Source organism: Typopeltis vanoorti, chromosome 25, assembly GCF_054136105.1.
Source record: "Typopeltis vanoorti isolate ZY-2024b chromosome 25, IOZ_Tvanoo_1.0, whole genome shotgun sequence".
Classification (NCBI taxonomy): domain Eukaryota; kingdom Metazoa; phylum Arthropoda; class Arachnida; order Uropygi; family Thelyphonidae; genus Typopeltis; species Typopeltis vanoorti.
In genome coordinates, this window is record NC_143573.1 from 27,894,975 (window position 1) to 27,912,751 (window position 17,777).

General features: G+C 34.5%; 1 protein-coding gene across 1 annotated transcript in view; it reads right to left on the reverse strand.

Moving 5' to 3' along the window:
* Positions 1-17,777, reverse strand: part of LOC150092621 (protein lap4-like) — a 737,075-nt gene that overhangs the window by 210,345 nt on the left and 508,953 nt on the right. Inside the window, exon 28 of the mRNA XM_090414245.1 lies at positions 12,644-12,706. Within this exon, the coding sequence (XP_090270371.1) occupies positions 12,644-12,706 (63 nt within the window). The remainder of the gene's footprint in view (positions 1-12,643; positions 12,707-17,777) is intronic.

The following is a 17,777-nucleotide window of genomic DNA, read 5'->3' on the forward strand; positions in this document are numbered from 1 at the left end:
AGTTCCTTAGTGCACATACCATATCTTTATGTTCCTGAAGATGGCAATGTGACATTGCTGAAATATAGAAGTGATTCATTAAAGTTATCTTTAATTAATATACTTTATATGCGTTGTTAATTCCGTAAATTAATTACCAGTTATGTCTAACCAACGTATAAGTCTTACTACTAGGATCATAGTATTAAGGTGTTGTTCGAGGTTTTTGATTCATTTTCTTAAGTTTAGAAGCAGTTTTACAGAAGGGAGGCACAGAGAACACTAAAAAGGCTGGTTGAGGTCAATAAAAAGCTTGTGTGCTGATTCATCTATTTTTGCACAGGAAGCATGTAGCCAGTGGCAACAGAGATCACACAATATACTTATTTTTTTTTATCATTAACATCAATTTTACAGCTGTGGCACTTCATATTGTCATTGGGTTTACTGGCAATTGACACCGCTACGCTGGCGAGACTCAGGGTGCTCTTTCATCGTTGGCCTTTGTTGCCGCCCTCTTTACTTCACACGGTAGGCATAGCGAGTGCTTGCATGTGGCTGATTTTTAATTGTCAAGATAACCAATTTGATGCACTATAAGTACTTCAAGGTTGTGTAGAAGTGATTGGCTCCTTAGTATCCACTGTTAGTTTTCCATATATTGAATTTAAACAAAAAAACACTTACAATAATGATAAAATGTGGGAGCACAAAAGTTTACAGTAGCTTATTTACAGACACCACCTGACGTAATAATGTCTTGAACTGCAGGATATTTCTGTATGCTGCAAAATGGCTGATACATTTCACATACCAAATGATACAACTTTCAGATTCCTCCCACTAAACATACAATTTTATTAATGGTACAGTAGCTCACCCCATCCGTGGAGAATACATTCCAAGACACTCCATGGATAGTACCAAACCTGTTGCAAGATTATTCACTTGGTTAGACTATAAATTATATATTTAGTTTAATCCTTTATCCAAGTATAAGCAAACAAAGTTTGCATATGAAGTATCTTCAGGACTGGGGCAATTCGTGGTAAAGATGGTATAAATTCTCATCACTTGCCTCGGTATCTTCCATAATGTAAAGCACATCTCCTTGCAGGCATGTATAATGCTATGCATTAAGGGAAGGGCCACTACCCAGACCCAGTGGTGGTGGTGATATCAAGGTGGAAGTAATGGAGAAGTCATATTTATCTACACTAGTTACCAAAAGGTGTCACACCTTAATATTAAATTATTCTGGATTAGAGAAAGATGTTGGAAGTTTTTTCACTTGGTTAGACTATAAATTATATATTTAGTTTAATCCTTTATCCAAGCATAAGCAAACAAAGCTTGCACCTGTATCTTCAGGACTGGGGCAACTTGTGGTAAAGGTGGTATAAGTTCTCATCTTATACCATCAGTGGGAGCCAGACAGTGGGTCTGGCTCCAACTGATGAGACCTCAATAAAGGTCGAAACCAGTCTGGGTAGTGGCCTTTCCCTTAATGCATAGCATTATACATGTCTAGAAGGAGATGTGTTTTGCATTATGGGAGATACTAAGGCAAGTGATGAGAACTTATACCACTTTTACCATGAGTTTTCTCCAGTCCTGAAGATACTTCAGGTGCAAACTTTGTTTGCTTACACTTGGATAAAGGATTAAACTAAATATATAATTTATAGTATCAAACCCAATGCAATATTTTTTCTAATTATTTTCTAACTATTTTTTCCTAAATATACATACCTATGATAAAAGTTTATTTATTAACTAATTAATTTATAAATTAGGCACAGTAAGAGGTTAACAACATTAACTAATAATAAAATAGAATAATTATAATAACATACTGTAATAAAAGCTATCTAAATGTGAATGGAATCTTAGCAACCGCAGCACACATTTTTTATTATTTATTTATTATTTTTTGAAGTCGAGACTTTTCACCTTTTTCACTTAAAAGGAAGCACCTTACAGCTTATCTTTGGCATATCTGAATTGACAGCATCACTACTCTTGCACTTTGGGGCCATTATTAAGTAAAATAAAGGTTACTCGAACACAAGCATTGTGATATCACAACAGTCGATTTGATAACTGAGAACTACTCAGAACTGCAAGCAACTTAAAACATGATACAATATATCATATGAGACATGATACAATATATCATACATGATAAAGAACAGACTAGAACACACAGGTAGGATAGGTGCTGAGAAAGGAACCAAATATCAAGAGACTGGGATAGGCATAAGGAAGCCTAATCTATTAGAATCAAGATATGGTAATGTTCCTATATCAGGCAAATGAAGATAAATTATTATGCAAAATTCCAGGTATTAAGACACTATTTAGAAGAACATGGCTCATTGCTGGCTTCTTTTTTTTTTTTTTTTGCTATAACCATCTCAAATAGAGGCACATGGTGTGCTGTGTACACACATGCCAAGTCCTAAAAGGATGCACACATGTTTGGTCTTAGTGCCTAAGACATCAAGATACTTTCCCAATGAGCCCTTCAAGAATCATTTGTCATGTGGAGGATGCATCAGCAAATGATGAAAAGAATACCTAGGGAAGGTGTTGGTTAGTTGGATACAGCATGCATCAATGGTATGTACACTATGTGTGTGCATGCCATTGATGTGTGATAGATATTGCTGTAGCATTAAGGTGCTGTAATGCAAAAAATTGAAAATAAAAAAAAAAATTGATTATGTCCACTTTCTGTGGTGTTTCTGCTGGAATTCTGTATTGCAAATTACCATGTCTTGCTTCAAGGAAACCTCAAGCATTGTTTCTCCTCTTTCACTGCTTTATCTATATCCACATTTCTCTATTATTCTTTCCTATCCCTCATTGTCTGTTTCAATTTTGGCATTCAAATCTCCCCCAATCATCTGCATATCTATCTTTGGTAATGATTCCAAGATTGCTTCTAAGTTGATATAGAATAACTATTTCTTTTTCGCTACTTTCTAAAGTGGGGGAACAGACCTAGACACTGTGATGATGTTCAATGGTCTTGCTGCAAATCTTGTCATATCATTCTCTCATTTATTGGTTTGTATCCTAATTATGTATCTCTTCCTCTTTTAAGAAGAAATTAACCCCTATTTCATGTTTTGTACTGTTCCCAAACCAAAAAATTCTTTTCCCTTTCATCTTCCCTGACTCTGTCCAGTGCATCCCTGCCAATCCAAGGATGTTGCACAGGTATTGTGATTTCAATATAATGAATTAGTAATCATGTATATAGACTTACATGTTGGTTTCATTCCAATAAGCATTCAACATGAGTTCTAACCAGCACCTAAACCTAAACACGTGATTATTATATAGGAAATTTTCAGCAGTAGTACATCTTGAAGACTTTTGATCCTCATCTATCCATTTGGTTATATGGGAGACATTTGTAAAGTTCAGAGAATTTTCTGAACTTTACAAATACCTGAATTGAAAAAGCAATTCAGGCTTTTGTATATTACAAATGTGCAAGTTTCCTGCTTCAACTTCTGGATCAATTTTTTCCTCTGCTCCACCCAGGGGTGTATTGGGTTCCTTGCTCTTACAGTGTTTCATACTATGGAATATCATTCTCACATCAGGGGTGATGCACCAAAAACTAAAATCTAAAAATGACTGATGTCATCAAAGAGATAAAGTTGCTTTTTACATGGAGACTCCCTCTCTCTTGGACTTGCACTTTTTCATTGATATTCTGTCGATGTCTTATGCCTTTTCCATGTGTATTTTCATGGATGTTTCTCCCATGAGCTGGTCACCAGCATTCCTCTTTCTTCCTAAGCACATCAAAAACTTGAGATGTGGTCAACGTAAACATATAGTTCCGCTTAAAACTTGATTCCATCTACCTTAGCATTCTTTGGAACAGCTGTCCCCAAAAACTACAAACTGTCAACTGTTCAAAAAACGGATTTCCTTCCTGCCAAATCACTTACATATGGCCCTATTGTGTTACAAGCTTTGCAACCTCTCATGAATGAGTTTTATATAAAAACAGAAGTGACAATTTAGAAAATTTCAGTATTATTATTATTACTAATTTTTGATAAAATATTTCAAAAACCTATGAAAAGGGTACAAATTTGTAAAAAATAAGGATCCTTGCATAATCTAATACCTTTAATTGGATTTTTTAAGCACCTAAATAACAATTACAGCAATCCCTCGATTAGTGCACCTAATGCGTTCTTTAAAACAGGTGCATTAATCAAAAATGCACTAATCGAATACAATAACCTATGGGAAAAAGTATAATTCATTCCTCAAATTTCTTTTTTGACACTTAATTTTTTTATAAAAGAATTAGAGTCTGTCTCAGGGCTTAGTTAAAGGAAAACCATCAAGTTGAAAAGCAATAAAACATATTCAGAATATAAATTTATTATTCTACTCTTTAACAAAGAATTGAACTAACCTAGTTTGGTGGGCATTCTGTTTCTTTTTTTTTTCATACAACTGATGGTACAGCCCTATTTCCTCTTCTACAACCTCTGCAAATTTTACTGATTCTCTCTTCATCAGGGTCAGCCTCTAAGCAATGCTGCTTAAATCTTCAATTGTACGAAAAATATTTTCAAATTGTTTCTGTGAAATCTCTTTTGGCTGACTATCAGTCAGCCAAAACAGATTCTCTTCATATTCTTCGGGATCTTCCCACTGTGCATTTAAATTTAGCAGGTCTAAAGCACTCAATTCTTCAGAATGAGATTTAATTAACTCTTGGACGTTATCATTGAAGGGAAGAAAGAAATGAAGGACGTATGAATTGGTCGCCAACACGCGAAATCACTTGCTTTATAGATAAAATTTCCCAACTGTTATACAAGCAAAATAGTTACCACTTTAAAAACTACAATGATCATAAAAGCGAAGTTAATTTTCCGACGTGTAATAATAAACAACTCATCCCAGAAGACGGATTGATTACCCTATTATCGGAATGGATTCTCCTTTTTGTGACATGCACAGAAGTGCCGAAGGGTCTCGAATCTGTAAGCGTACTATAGCAGAAGACATCAATTTTGGCAGTAAAAATTTGGAAAAAAGTATACATAGTGTACATGGAAGTAGTGTAGTATACCATTAAAAATAACTTTGTAAAATGTTTTAAATCAGTAACTAAATTATTTCATTCTGGTGAGTGATTTTTTAAAATAGTTAGCCATAAAACTATATAGATAGAAAATTTTTAAAATCTGTAACATTTATTTTTAAGATGTATATAGGCGAACTAATCGAATCTGGGTATCAAAAAAAAATGACACACTAATTGAAAACGCACTAATCGAGGGATTACTGTATTTAGGTGATTTTAAATTTAGGAAATTATTCATTAATTTAATTTCATTTAAAAGAAAATGTGTACTAATATTATGAATGCTTCTTTTATGGTTACTTTAACCCTGCAGAGATCGTGATCGAAAACACTGCAACTTAGGTCGCATGTATCCGAGAGATACATTCATTACTAGTATGTGCTGAAATGTGATAAAACTTAAAAAAAAAAAAAAAAAAATACCGCAAATATAATACATGATGGTTTATTTATTTTCAGTTACAATCTAGAAATTACTGAACAAAGAAACAAAGAAAAAAAAACAATTAAACTAATACTATCCAGACATCGGAGTTCGTGGTATCTCTCAGATACGATTTACTATCAAATATCACTTTTATTTTTGCATTCGACTCTATCATTCTCATCATCAGACTCGAGTAATACTTGCTGAATCTCTTCAACATCTGATGGATTATCCAATTGATATATTTTTCCAGCCATTTTCAATGGTAAATTTTAAAAAAATAAATAAACCAATACCATACTGACATCGGAGTTCGTGGTATCTCTCAGATACAATTTACTATCAAATATCACAAACCTTTACATAACAAGTGTTAAACTAAACCGATGGCTTAAACAGTGTGGAATATCATTCATAATATATGTATGCACAGTTAGTCATGACCTCCAAGTTATAACTGGATATCTGTAAGAATATTTATAGTAAAACAATTTGTTTGTATTTGTCAGATCAGTCAAGACCTCTGCAGGGTTAAGATGAATCCAAGAGAGAAAGCAAAAATCCTATTAATAAAACAGCACTTAGGTAAAATTTTTCACTTAAATTATTGCACTATATTCTCAAACTAAAATGTTTCAAGCAAATAAATTTAACTAAGCAACACTTACTAAGTGTTGTAAGGGGTGCTTAAGGGTCAAAGCTGTATAACTGAGAGGAGACCTCCACATAGCCTTTAAAGGAATGCGGAGAACCGACCAGGGCTTCTGACCTAATGTCCAATCCTCACCTTCTCGTGGTGCACCCTGTTGGGTATCTACTTTGATACTGAACGAACGAGGATGGGCTGGCAATTTGGGATTTAGCCGACCAAATTGTATTCTTATTGGTTAAACCAAAATAAAAAATGATGGTACAACATGACAAAATTTCATGCCGGCTGGGGCGTCGCCCGGTTAAACAAGGCCCCCGTTGTTTTCGCCAGGGAACCAGGGCGAACAGCGAAAAGTCAGCTACTGGAACAAATCTGAAAACAAACCCCAACTCAACATCACCAGAGTTAAAGATCGGTACTATCAACGTAAGAAGCCTGAATGGCAAAGCAATGGAGCTAGCTGAGGAATTAGATAAGTACCAGATCGACATAATAGGGGTGACTGAAACAAAAAAGACCAAAACTGGTGAGATCTTTCTGAGCAATAAATACAAAATGTTATATTCAGGCAATAACAATCAAGGAAAAGAAGGAGTAGCCATAGTATTCAACACAAAATACGAGGCTAATCTTCTTGAATGGCAGTCAGTCTCAAGTAGAGTAATGTGGGCAAATATGAGAATGGGGAACTGGACAATGAGACTTATTTGTGCCTATGGTCCCACAGAAGGTTCTACTAAGGTAGAAGTGGAGGAATTTTTTTGAGGCTTTAGAAAAAGCAACTGACACAATGAAAAATGAAAAGTTGGTCCTTGTTGGGGATCTAAATAGTAGAGTAGGAAATGATTGTGAGACATACAAAAATATTTTGGGAAAATTTGGAGAAAAGAGCAAAGCTAATAATAATGGCAAATATCTGTTGGATTTCTGCTCAGGACATGGACTGGTTATTACTAACACCATGTTCCAACATAAAAATGTGCACAAATTCACATGGAGAGAAGAGGCTAGGAATAAGAAAAGTCTCATTGACTATGTTATTGTTGATAGTGATGTTCTCTCCCTGGTGCAGGACACCAGAGTGTACAGAGGATTTGAAATTGGAAGTGATCACTATTTAGTCTTGAGCAGGATAAAATTGAATTTCATATTGAAAAGAATAACATGTAAGAAAGTTTTAAAGCGAATAAAAGTTGAACACCTCTCAGATGTAAACTGTAGACTAAAATACAGAAATATTATTGAAAAGAAAATGAAAGAGTTTGAGAACAGGAATCAAACCTTGGAGATTCAGTGGCAAACTCTGAAGGAAACATTGATTGATTCTGCCAGAGAGGCATGTGGTGAGGTTGTGTTCAAAGATAAAAAAAATCAGAACTCCCTGGTGGACACAGGAAGTTAAAGAGGCAGTGAAGGAAAAGAAGAAAGCATATCAAAAGTTCCTGGCAAATAAGTCAGCTTTTACTCTTACAGAATACAGAGACAAATGTAAGAAAGCTAAACAGTGTGTAAAACTAGCTAAACAAAAGTCATGGGAGGACTTTGGCAAGAATATAGAAAATAAATATCAAGAAGGTGGCAAAATATTCTGGAGGTTGTTGAAGAAGCTTAGGAATGGAGGAAAGAGTGCTGTAAAAGGAATTAGAGATGATAAAGGTGAAATGAAAACAGGAGAAAAAGATATCCTTGAAGTATGGAGTAATTACTTTGAAAAACTGCTAAATGAAACAAGCAGTGATGACAGCACAGTGATAAAAAACACTGACCAGGCATGCAGTCAGGAATACATATCCATACTTGAAGTAGAAAAAGCCATCAAAGGCTTGAAATGTGGAAAGGCAGCGGGAGTAGATGATATTCGACCAGAAATGCTGAAGTATGGTGGTATAAGAGTCTTACAGTGGCTGCACTGCATAGTTCAGAAAGCCTGGACAGAGGGACGAATTCCCGATGATTGGAGTAGAGCTCTCATAGTACCCATATATAAAAAGGGAAATAAAACTGAATGTGAGAATTACAGAGGTATTTCCCTACTGAGTGTTCCTGGCAAGATCTATGCAAGTATACTTGAGAAACGGTTGAGAAGAATTGTGGAAGAAAAGCTTGGTGAAGAACAAGCTGGATTCAGGCCAAATAGAGGCTGTCAGGATCAGATCTTCACTTTACGACAAATAGTCGAGAAAGCATGGGAATATAACAAAGATCTGTATTTAAGTTTTGTCGATTTGGAAAAGGCATATGACAAGGTGCCAAGAGAGAAGCTATTCAATACGCTGCAGTTATATGGTGTCAATGGCGCATTATATCAAGCAATACTTGGTCTTTATTTGAGTTGTGAGTCAGCAGTTAGAATTGAAGGAAGTACAGGAAGATGGTTTAATGTTAAATCTGGTGTGAGACAAGGATGTACATTATCCCCTCTGTTATTCATTATCTATATGGATCACATTATGAAGGAAAGTGGTATTAAACATGATATCAAAATTGGAGATGTTAATGTCAGCTCTTTGCTTTATGCGGATGATGTTATACTTCTAAATAAATCCGCTACAAGTCTGCAAGATTCTCTGACTAAATTGAATAGCTGTTGTAATAGATATGGTATGAAGGTCAGCAATAAAAAGACAAAGACAATGAAAATAGGCAGAATCATTGAAAATGTCAACTGTGTTGTGAATGGAGAACCTGTGGAACAAGTAAAACATTTCAGCTACTTAGGCACAATTTTTACTGAAGATGGTAAACTAAATATAGAAATAGACAACAGAATCAGCAAAGCTGGTATCGTGGGAAGTCAATTGAATAAATTCATATGGAATCAGAAAGAAATTAGTCGGAACACTAAATTAACTGTATACAAGACTGTGTTCAAACCAATTTTAACTTATGGATCTGAGAGCTGGGTCAGAAGTAAAACACTTGACCAAAGACTAGAGACCGCAGATATGAGAGTCCTGAGAAAGATTAGAGGCGTGAACAGATGGCATCAATGGCAATATCATATTAAAAATGAGGATATTAGGAAAGAACTTGACATTGTCAGCATCCAGGAATGCTTTAGCAGAGCTAATCTCAGATGGTATGGTCACTTAAATAGAATGGGAGAGGAAAGATTAGCAAAACAAGTGTTCTCTGCCAGGTTGGCAGGAAAACGACCCAGAGGAAGACCAAGATATAGGTGGATTGATACGGTACAAAGTGCCTTAGACGATAGAAATATAAGATCTGATAATGTTGGAGTCTTGACAAGTAACAGACTGATTTGGAGGAAAATTGTAGATAGGAAGTTAGTAATGATGTAATTTTTTCATGTAGTACTGTCATATCCTGTACACCCCTTAAGGGTACATGGCAGGAATTTGATGATGATGATGATGATGAACACTTACTAAATATAATTCAAAATTTACAATTGATGAGTATTTCAACTGTTCAATGATAAAAATATTTCTTCAGTTAAACTCATCATAATACAATCACAGAAATCAAAGAAATAATTAGTTATAGCAGACAGCTTGCAGAAGTGATTTAAAAATCAAAACTGTAGCTGCAGCAGTTCACTTGTAGTCTGTTATAGTGTAAGCAGAATATAGATGTCATCAACTTCAGTAATATACAGGTAAACCCTTGTATAACGTGGATGTTAGGTTCCACAGAAATGCCGCGTTATGCAAGACTCAGCTCACATAGGAAAAAAAGTAGGGCTATGTTCCAAAATCGTTTTTTTTTAAATTATATAAACAACAATGACATATCCAACAAAATATATTTTTATTTAATTCAGGTAACTCATGTAAGTTAAGAAAACAAACTATGAAACAAAATACATAGTATAAACTTATAAAAATACAAATTGTATATAAACTTCATTGCCCATAATGCAGAAATGTTTTAGGCAAAATAAAATAAAGTGCATAATTTAATCGTAATCACTGTCTTCAAAACGAACATTTCTTAGATGTTCTTTATTTACGAGTGGCCGGACGTCGTCATCACTTGAAATCTCTTGGACATCATTTGTATAATTCTCATTGCATACTTCGGCTGGTTTAGTTATCAAGAAGTCAGCAATAAGACCTTGCTTACCATGATGCCGCAATTTTTTATTAAGTTCATAATATGGAGCTAAACAAATATCCAAGTTTTGATATAGAATCTTTATACACCAATGTACCTCTTAAGGAAACTTTAAAACTACTTGCTGACATCTTTCCTCAAGATATTATAAAACTATTCGATTTCGTTATACATTCTGGTTATTTCATATGTCAAAACAAATTTTATAGCCAAGTAGAAGGAACAGCCATGGGAAGTCCTCTTTCTCCAGCTTTAGCCAACTTTTATTTGGAACATTTAGAAAAAGTCCTCTTCACATCTAGTTTCCCTCTACCATCTTTTTGGGTAAGATATATAGATGACATATTTGCTATTTGGCCTCACAGTAAAAACACTTTATCTTCCTTTTTAAACAGTATTAATTCCTTACATCATCGCATAAAGTTTACTATGGAATTAGAAGAAAACAACCAGTTATCTTTTTTAGACGTTCTCCTCATCCGATCATCTTCAAATATTCTTACAACTACAGTATACAGGAAACCAACATTCACAGGTCGTTATATTCTGAAAGAATCAGCCCATCATCCATGTCATAAAACAGGAATTATAAAATGTCTCATCAAAAGAGCCAAAACTAATTGTTCTACTTTTGATTATCTACAGAAAGAACTTTCTACTATCCAGCAACACATGAAACTCAATGGCTTTTCTGAAAAAAGTATTCAACGTCTTCTTACATCTTATAATCCTCCACAAAACAACAAAGATTCAATACGTCGAGTACCTATTCCTTATATCTCCGGTATTTCAGAACCTATCGCAAGAATTTTGAAGAAATATGATTTAACAGCTACGTATTCTCCTATTAACAAATTGTCTTCTCAATTTCCTTCTCCTAAAGACAAACGCTCAACTTTATCTCTTCCTGGAGTTTATCAAATTCCTTGCAACTGTGATCTCTCTTACTTTGGACAGACTGGACGTTCTCTTGAAAAAAGAATCCAAGAACATCAATCATCCATTCTTCACAATAAACCTGAAAAGTCTGGTTTGGCTCAACACGGGATTGAAACTGACCACAGCATCCTTTGGTCCAAAACGCGCCTCTTACATAGATCCCGTTATAGGTTCGAACGTTTGTTCAAGGAAAGCGTGGAGGCCTTGCTCCATCATCCCAACCTGAATCGTAATGACTGCATATCTATATCAAAAATCTGGGAAAGCCTAATCAAGATTACCCATTAATTTTTTTTTTTTTTTTTTTTTTTTTTTTTTTTTTTTTTTTTTTTTTTTTTAATAGCAAATTCAATCATGTTTCTACTTCAAAATATTTCGTTTCATACTTAGTGATATAACATCACGCGGCATGTTCTAATTTCAACGATCTATTGTTAGTATTCTAGCTTGTATATTTTTTAAACTGTTCTTGTAATACCACCGACGATGGTCTGCTATTTCCAGACCGAAATATTTGGTTAAATAAATATCTTTCTTGTGATTACGTGATTATATCATTCAATATCCAAGTGTCTAGTGAATTTTCCGGAGCGCTCCATTGAGGGATCATTATCCGTAAAACAACTTCCTAACTTTCTTGCCAAGTTCAATCCTTCTGCTAATTTCTTTAAACTGAATTCTTTAAAGGATTCATCACAATCAGAATCTTCAGCAGAACTTCACCGCCGTTTGGTTCAAAGTCATCTATTAATTGTATCAGTTCCTCCTATTTTAAATCTATTTTCCCATTAATTAATTCACTAATTTTGTTTTCAATGATATCACATAAGTCCTCTATGTGGCCATTAGTATAAAAATAAAATTTTTACATAAAAAAGCATTATATATTGTATGTAACTCACAAGAAAATAAAGTGCTCAACTTGAGATTAACACACTTATGATTTTTAATGCGCTTTCCTGCCAGAAAACTAAGACAATTTTTAATAATAAACAATTTATACGGTAAACAATTGACGTACTTGCATGTTAAAGGATATTTCCCCTAAAATTCGTAACTTATAACTACATGCACGATACAGGCAGACACAAATTCAACGAAGATAAAAGTTGATTTTTAAGTTGCACGGTGAAAAATATATGAAAAGATAAAGGGTACAATTTGTAGACCATGTTTTTTTTTCGAAACCGTGTTGTATAAGTACCCGCGTTGAACAAGAGTTACTACAATTTGTAGACCGCGTTATATCAAAGCCGTGTTGTATAAGTAGCGCGTTGAACAAGAGTTACAATAGGGTTACTTGTATATGATGTTTAGAAATATAAAAAAAGTTTTTTTTTTTTCGAAATTACATATAAAGCATTACATATAATGAATAACTAATGTTACATGACATTTTAAATAACTCAATACAAAATAAATAAATAAAATTAAGTACCTCAATTATCCTCATTCCTGGTTTGAGACGACCATCTCTTGAAACAGCACCATCTGAATTAATCTAGTAAAATGCATTTTACATCTTAGCTATATGAACAATTAATATTTATGCATAACATTCAAAGAAAACACTACATTTGTATTTAAATCCTGTAATACTATCTGCATCATGATGAAGTGCAAAAGACCACAGGCAGCTTAATGTAAGCATCACATACTGATGTTTCTCAGTTTATGTGGAAGACAGTGCTTTAAATTCAGGTCTGCTTTCCTAAAAACATCACCTAAATTAAAAATACATAAATCTAGAAGCTGCGGTTTGCACAGCACTGTTTAAAATATGAACTGAGCAACCAACTCCAATCAATCCGCGGCCAAACCTAGTTCTCAATTTATGGTACACGTTGTTTCTTCCCTTTCTCAAACATCCACCGAAGTTAGTATTAGTATTGTCCACTGACAAGGCTAAGACTTTATCTTTAATCCTCCAAGATTTTAACAAGTCCCGTATGTAATCAGTAAGTCATTCTACGCTTTCACTAGGAAGGTCTGTAAATCCTAGAATCATGGTTTTAACACCTTTTTCTGGAACGAAATATATCTATCCTGATTGAAGCATCAGTTAGGATAGATATATATTTTGCTTTCTCCATTTCCAGTTTGAATTGCTTGATTGCAAATGGAGCCAAAACATTTACAGTTAATGCTCGTGTTTTTGTTTGCCCACACTTAAATTTTCTATCATATAACTTATGTATTATTTTAGATGTACAATCCATTGATCGAAAACTCTGGTTGTGAAAACACGTGTGATATGCAAAAGTTGCTTCTTCTGCAGCAAGATTCTTTTCCACTCCCCCCCCCCCCTCTCTTTCTTGGTAAAGAAATCACTGATTTTTGCACTTGTACTAGCTCGAGATGCAGATTTATGTCTTTTTGTAGCAATGTGCTGGGTAATGTTGGACTTTCCACCATGCTCGATGCTAAACAAGCCACCACAAACCATACACTCCACTTTATCTGTCTCGCCCAATTTAGTAGATTTTTTAAAAAACAGAAATGAGTTTTTAAAGAGTCTGTATAATCACACTTCCTTTTCGGCATTTTCAATGGGACATTTTAACAGGGCCACAAGAGAATTGAAAAACCATACATTTTAACAGCAGCCGTACAGTAATTAATACTCTGCAAGCACCAAGCTGTTTCTCTCGGAGCAAGCTTCTAAAATAGTGTGGGCCAAGCGGACAGTTCCATGCAATTTAAAGCTGAGCCAATACTACAGCATATGCCGAAATGTCAATGCATATGCACACTGTTCTAACGAACTTATCATTGTTGTGGTGTTGCCATCACTCGCCTTGAGAAAATAACGTGCCTTGGTAATGACGGTAATTCCCTGTAATGATGGAGAGTGATGTTAGTAATAGAATAGAAATTGTAACTCATCGATTTTGTTATTCCGTCTTGAACTCTAAAATACAGGACAAAAAAGCTGTCCCAAAGAGTTTTCTCAGGACAATGAGATGCGTTAGCCAAAAATGGGACAATCCCGTATTTTACGGGATGTCTGGGATCCCTACTCTTTTCTGATGTACCTCTGACAGAAGGAATAGTAATGTTTTGTGTATTAGAGGAAGGAGAAGTAATGGGCTATGTAGTATTTTATCTATTTTGCAGAAATTGTAGCCATTGGCCAAGAAAGTATGGCATAGATATTTAGTCATGTGGAAAGAGCTGTATCGTTAGAACAAACCGCTCTGGCTCTGTGTGTAAATGCTTTTAAAATGCCATACTGTTTGGTTGGATGATGATGCGATTATTTATGTGGATATCTTCCTGTTTCTGTTGGCTTTCTTTAAATGGAAAATGATAGTGATCCTTCTGAAAGGCGAGTGACTAATGTGTCAAGAAAAGGCAAACAGTTATTAGATTATTTTTCTACCGCAAAGAAAAGTGAAGAATTCTGGGTGTTCTTTGTTTCCATACAGATGATGTTAGGCTGCTAAACAAATCAAGTATGAGTCTTCAAGTAAATTGAATAACTGCTATAATAAACATGCCATGAAAATCAACAATAAAAGATCTGATAATATTAGCAATGTTGATAGGAGTTGTTAGTAATAGTGTAAATATTTCATGTAGTACTATCATGGTACTACATGAAATGTATCCATAAGAAATGAAGGAGGACGTGTGAGATTCCTGTACAGTCAAATACATAAAGTGTTATATATTTACTGTTGAACTGAATTCTTCTCTACTGGTTTTCTTATCTTTATCATATCTCGCACTACCGTGTATGGGGTAGTCGACATGCCAACACAAGCCTCACAGTGTTGGCGAGAAATCTATGTGGTCGGCAAAATGTGAAAAGTATATAGCTACTGTAAATATCAGATCTCTATACAAAGCAGGAAAAATCCAAATTGTACAAGAGAATCTGAAAAGGATAAAGTGGGATATCATAGGAATCTCAGAAACTCACTGGACAGGAGAAGGATGCTTAAACATACCAGAGGGCAAATTATTCTATTCAGGGAGAAGAGACAATGTACATAGAGGAGTTGCAATCCTAATAAAACAAAATCTTACTGCAAGTGTAACAGATATTAAGCCTATCTCATCCAAAATAATAGGAATTAGACTAAAAGCCAAAGAAAAAGGACTATATATAAAGGTTATCCAGATTTATGCACAGATGCAAGTCACAATGAACAAGACATCGAACTGTTCTACAATGATCTCCAAAAAGAAACAGATAATACAAATTCCAGAGACATCTTACTCATAATCAGAGATATCAACACTAAGATCAGAACTTTCAGAGAAGAGCTAAAAGATGTAATGGGGAAATTTGGAATTGGAACAGAAAATGAAGGGGGAGAAACTATGCTCAATTTCTGCAAAGAAAACAACCTTGTCACCTCAAACAATGTTTTACCATAGACCTAGTTTTAAATACACCTGGACCTCACCAGATAGAGAAATACGAAATTGTATAGATTATATCCTAATTAGAAGTAAATGGAAAACTTCAATCAAAAACATAAGAACGCTCAAAAGCCTATATCTGGATACAGACCATGAACTCCTCTCTGCAACAATGCGGATAAAACTCAAAGTGAACTATAAAAGAAATAGAATTGATAAACTCCACATGGAAAAGTTAAAAAAATAACCAAATAAGATTAGACCACATTAGGAAAATTGAAGAAATAAATAGGACTCAAACGGATGAAACCGAAAACCTTTGGAAAACAGGAAAAGAAATATTAATTAACTTGGCAAGGGAAACTTTGGGAATTTATAAGAGACCTAATAATAAATGGATAACATCTGAAATATTAGAAAAATGTGAAGAAAAAAGAAAATAAAAACAAAAATAAACAGACATACCTCAGAAGAAAACAAGAAGAAATACAAACAACTCAAAAATGAAATTGATAAACCCTGCAGACAGGCTAAAGAAAACTGGCTAAACAAAAATGCAGAAAAATGCAATGAGGCATATAAACACCATAACTCAAAAACATTACATAACACAATTAAAGAAATTACAAAAACTTTTCACCACTATGGCTTACAATGATCAACCGTCAGGGTGAGGAAACAGGAAATCCAGATGCGATAAAGACAATATGGATGGAACACTATCAAGAAAACTTCAAGAATTAAAGCGATAACTACCTAATAACAAAGCCCTGCAATAACTCAAGACATGACACCTTAGTGATCCTTCCATCGGAAGTGGAGAATGCTCTAAAGCCAATGAAATCTGATAAAGCACCAGGGATAGACCAAACTCCATCAGAACTCTAGAAAGGAAAGCAAACAACTTTAAAATTCCTTACCACACTTTTTAACAAAATCATTAATCAAGAGAAATACCAGAAGATTGGAGAACAGGAATTATCATACCAATTTACAAGAAAGGCGATAAGAAAAACTGTAAAAACTACAGACCAATCACATTCCTCAGCCATGCTTACAAAATATTTACAAGGGTATTACAGAACAGAATAAAGAGCACCTATGAGATCATTCTTAGTGAAGAACAGGCAGGCTTCAGAAAGAATCGCTCCACATCACTCATCAGATCGTCATAACACAAAGACTAGCAGAATTATACTGGGAACATAACAAAAATATCTATTACTGTTTTAAAGATTTCAAATGCCTGTTTATTGATTTTAAACAGGCATTTGACTCAATAAACAGAGTAACCATATTAAGAATATTAAAACAGAAACAAATCAATGAAGATACCCTGAACTTCTTAGAAAAATATTATAGTCTCACAGAAGCAATAATTAAATTCAAGAGTATAACAACAGATAACAGAAACGTCAGTAAAGGAGAGTAGCCCAAGGATGTCCAATCTCCCCATACCTTTTTAACATCTACCTAGAGGAGTGGTTATGAACCTTTTTGTGTGCGAGTGCCAAAAATTTACCAATCGATTTGCTGATGTGCCAGGCAGTTTTTAACAGGGGAAAAATTAATAGAAAATTAATCTAACTTAATGTATTTATTTATTTATAAATTTATAATATATATATTTATTTATAATATTTTATAAATACTGTATTTGCTGGCGTATAAGAGGCACTTTTTTCCTTTGAAAATAGGTCTGAAAAACAGGGTGCGTCTTATATGCCGATACTCAGTTTATTATTACTTTCATTTCTGGAAATTTTCTCTGTTCAGAGTTATGCGATTTCTTTCTCGCTTCCTTGCGGTGTGGGAGAACATTCCAGTTACATAGAATTCAGTGGATGCAAATGTTGTCATGGTTGTTGTGAATGGTGATAAATTTTTGCATTTAAATTTTCTCTAAATTTCTTGGCAAATTATGGCTGCAAAACATTGGCAGTGCTACAATATTGCACACAAGCTATGTGTGATTGTGTATGCTAAAGAACATGGAAACAGGGCGTCAGAGAGGCATTTCGGGCCACTCCCAACTGAGAAAATGATAAGAACTTGGCGGAATCAGGAAGAGGATCTAGAAAAAGCAACTCACAGTAAACATAACCTATGAAGTGGAACTGCAAAATGGCCAGAACTTGAGGCAGAACTGATTACTTGGATTTTAGACCACAGAAAAGCAGGACTTTCAGTGTCTACAAAAA